This window comes from Microcaecilia unicolor, chromosome 1, assembly GCF_901765095.1.
Source record: "Microcaecilia unicolor chromosome 1, aMicUni1.1, whole genome shotgun sequence".
NCBI classification, from domain to species: domain Eukaryota; kingdom Metazoa; phylum Chordata; class Amphibia; order Gymnophiona; family Siphonopidae; genus Microcaecilia; species Microcaecilia unicolor.
The window spans coordinates 51,417,280-51,421,172 of record NC_044031.1 but is presented as its reverse complement, the minus strand read 5'-3'; the positions used below and the strand labels follow the sequence as shown (position 1 = coordinate 51,421,172).

The window sequence follows — 3,893 nt, the reverse complement described above, 5'->3', positions numbered from 1 at the left end:
CAAGCCAGTAAAAACAATAACACAACAGAACAAGGCCTAACACTTGTCTTAGAGTCCCTTTCAGCCCAGTATCCACTCATTGCACAAAACTGCAGGCATGAAGGAGCCATGGCACATTCTGTTGAAGGCACGGCTTATTGTATTGCAGGTGAGGAACCATGGTACAGCGTATTGCAGGTATAGAGGAGCCATGGCACATATTGCAGGCATGGAGGAGCCATGGCACATTGTACTGCAGTCATGGAGTAGCCATGGCACATTTTAGTGGAGACATGGAGCCGTGGCACATTGTACTGCAGGCACGGAGGAGTGGTGGCATGTGGTACTGCAGGCAAGGGGAAACTATGGCACATTGTACTGCAGACGATGGGGGCCATAGTGCATCTGTATTTCCAGTCAGAGCTTCTCAGTTCAGGGATAGTGGCATTTTCCTTGTGGTGGTGGGGAGGAGATCCTCAGTGCATTACAGTGGAAGTGCCCTGGCTGTGGGACTGCATTTCTCTTCAATGCACTGATTATGTTTTTCCGTAACTCCTCTGGGCGTTTCTTTGGTAGGGGCTGGGGATTTGCTCTCATTCCTTCAGGGAGGCTTTTGAGAGCCCATGAGATCTCTTCCCAGCTGCGTTCCTGGTAGTGAACCTGTACACAGAGCAGTAGCCCTTTTTGGTTAAGGGGCAGTAGCGCTTTGTGTGTGCATTTTCCCCTGTGGCACCACATTGTGGGCACACATATTGTAGGAGGATGGGGCACCTCACATTCCCCACCTCATCCTTCAGAGCATGTGCGCTGTAGACAGACTTGGATTCCCCGTTCTGCTTGCAGAAGCTGCATATGGAGCTGAGTCTTGTACTCACAGACTTTCTGGTATCGCTTTTCCCAGAAGCTGCTGTTGCAGGTAGTGGGGTCACTTCTTTCCAGTCACTGTCATGCATTTCTTTTACCAAGGCTGCCAGTCCCAGGTAATCCTTCCAGACCTCAAACTGTGGCACAAACTCTGTGCCCCACATGTTCAACAGTGAAGTTCAGCAAACAGAGCAGACAGAGGACTTGTGCACAAGGGAAGCTGTAGCTGTGTTTGGGGATATTTAAAATGAAGCAGGGTCTGGATACAACTTGTTTGCTGGGGTTTTTCTTTTTTTTTTAAGCACTAATCAGGAACAAACCAATGGGCTGTGTATCACCTTACCTGACTTTACCACCAGACTCACTGTTTAGCAATTGTAACTAGATTCTATTAAAAAAAATTAAAAACAATTTTTATGCAGTGCTCAGTATTGCTAATTGTGCTACTATCCCATATCAAGGCATGCTTGCACAACTGCCCCTCAACATCATAGCACTGTGCCTGCCTTCCTGCCTTCTAAAAAATGAGTCTGTCTCTTTAAAGGATTGAACAATGGACTCTCAAGTATGGTAAATGTCACTTAATTTCAGGCTTTTCTTATTCAGTGCTGTGGGCTGGTTGTGCTGCTGCAGATCATATTTCACTCCAGTGCTGTGTTTCTGTGTTTTCAATATTAAAAGCTGTATCCCTTTGTTATTCTTCTTTATCTCCTTCCTCAGGTCAATACAGTATAGTGCTGTTACAGTATCCTATCCTGACCAGTGCTGTTACAGTATCCTATCCTGACCTGAGGAAGGGGGTTTTGTTCTCTGAAAGTTAAGTCAAAATGTATTAAAATTAGTCCAATAAAAAGATTACCTTATTTACATGTTCTATTTATAAACATTTATTAACACAGCTACAATACTATATCCTAAAGCAAAAAAAAAATATATATATATATTTTATTTACAGTTTGTTGTCTCTGGTTTCTGCTTTCTTCATCTTCTTTTCACTGTCTTCCTTCCATCCAGCATCTGTCTTCGCTCTCTCTCTCTGCCATCCAGTGTCTGCCCTCTCTAATGTCCCTTCCAGCCACTGTCTGCCCTCTCTCTCCCTTCCATCCACATCTGCCCTCTATTTCTGCCCCTTCCATCCACCATCTGCCCCAGTCTGCCATCTCTCTCTCCCCTTTCCATCAACATCTGCCCTCTATCTCTGCCCCTTCCATCCACCATTTGCCCCAGTCTGCCCTCTTTCTCTCTCCCCCTTCCACCCACCATCTGCCCTTTCTCTCTGCCCCTTCAATCCGTCTGCCCTCCCTCTCCCATCCATCCAGGGTCTGCCCTCCCTCACGCTCCCCCCTTCCATCCAGGGTCTGTCCCCTCTCTCTCTGCCCCCTCTTTTCATCCCCCAGTTACAGCCCCTTATTCCACCTGCCCCTAGTTCCAGCCCCAGCCCACATCTCCCACCTGCCCCCCTTTTCAGCCCCACTATCCCACCAGTCCCCAGCCCTTTTCTCCCATCAGTCCCGAGCTTCAGCCCCCAGCCATTTCTCCCTGTCCCCTTTTTAGCCCCTAGTTTCAACCCCAGCCCTTTTCTCTCACCAGTCCCGAGCTTCAGCCCCAGCCAGTTCCCTGTCCCCTTTAAAGCCCCTAGTCCCCACAGTTTCAGCCCCTGCCCCTTTTCAGCCCCCTGTTCCAGTACTAGCCCCCTTATCCCAACTACCCTCCTTTTCAGCCCCCAGTTCCAGACCCATTCTCCCACCTGCCCCAGGCATGGACCCATTTTCCCTCCTGCCCCCTTGTCAGACCCCAGTTCCAGCTTCAGACCCCTTCTCCCATCTGAGCACTCCCCTCCCCAATCCCCTTCTCCCCTCTGAGCACCCCTCTGAGCTCCCCCACCCCTCCGCAATCCCCTTCTCCCCTCCCCAATCCCCTTCTCCCCTCTGAGCACCCATCTGAGCTTCCCCACCCTCCCCAATCCCCTTCTCCTCTCTGAGCTCCCCCTCTCCCATCTGAGCCCCCCTACCCAGTCCCGTCCCCCCTCTGTCGAGAGCAGACAGAGCCCTCTTCTCCTGCCTTTTTAAAAAAAAAATCCATGTAGCGGTGCAGGCAGCGCCTCGTGTCTGCCCTGTGTGTGCTGTGAAAGGAGAAAATCACCTCGCTGGCATCGGGCCTTCCCTCGCTATGTCCCGCCCTCGAGGAAATAGGAAGTTACCTCAGAAGAGGGCGGGACACAGCGAGGGAAGGCCCGACGCCAGCGAGGCGATTTTCTCCTTTCACAGCACACGCAGGGCAGACGCGAGTCGCTGCCTGTGTCGCTGCATGGATTTTTTAAAAAAAGGTAGGGTGGTGGAAGGAGACGAGAGCTGTCGGCTCTCGACGGAACACCCCCCCCCTCACCCACTGACACCCGGGGCGGACCGCCCCCACCGCCCCGCCCTTGCTACGCCACTGCATTCCATTTCCTCTTTTCTTCAACCTTCTTGACGCTTTACACAGTATCTGGCAGTGGAGGGATTTTGTATTGCTGTTACTGAGGGAAAGGATATCCATGCATTCTATCATAGGCCTGATAGACCTGCCACCTAGGAATGCCAAAAGATCATCCCGCACATTCCTTAACCTGCACTCCCCTAACTGCAAAGGTCTAGAATACAAACTAATGCACGCGTCAAACTTTACCTACTTGAGCGCACAGGTATGGAACGCATTGCCACGCAACTTAAAAACGATCTACGAAATAACGGACTTCCGAAAACTACTGAAGACCCATCTCTTTAACATGGCATATCACAAAAATCAACCAATGTGAATATACAAAACTCCCCCACATAAATTCTGACCTGTTTATCAATATCTGTTGTTATACTACTACCATGTCTTATCACTATCATGTTACCAAAAATCCTGCTGTAACACTAACTATCTATTTTCCTAATATACTTCCATTACTCACGATGTATTGTAAGCCACATTGAGCCTGCAAAGAGGTGGGAAAATGTGGGATACAAATGCAATAAATAAATATCATAATTGTACCAAGGATAGTGAAAAGAAAACTAGGC

General features: G+C 49.3%; 1 protein-coding gene across 1 annotated transcript; it reads right to left on the bottom strand.

Moving 5' to 3' along the window:
* Positions 1–572: 572 nt before the first annotated feature.
* Positions 573–1,007, bottom strand: LOC115466655 (nanos homolog 3-like). The gene has a single exon (XM_030198089.1). It carries the CDS (start codon positions 1,005–1,007, stop codon positions 573–575), a length of 435 nt encoding a protein of 144 aa, XP_030053949.1.
* Positions 1,008–3,893: the final 2,886 nt, after the last annotated feature.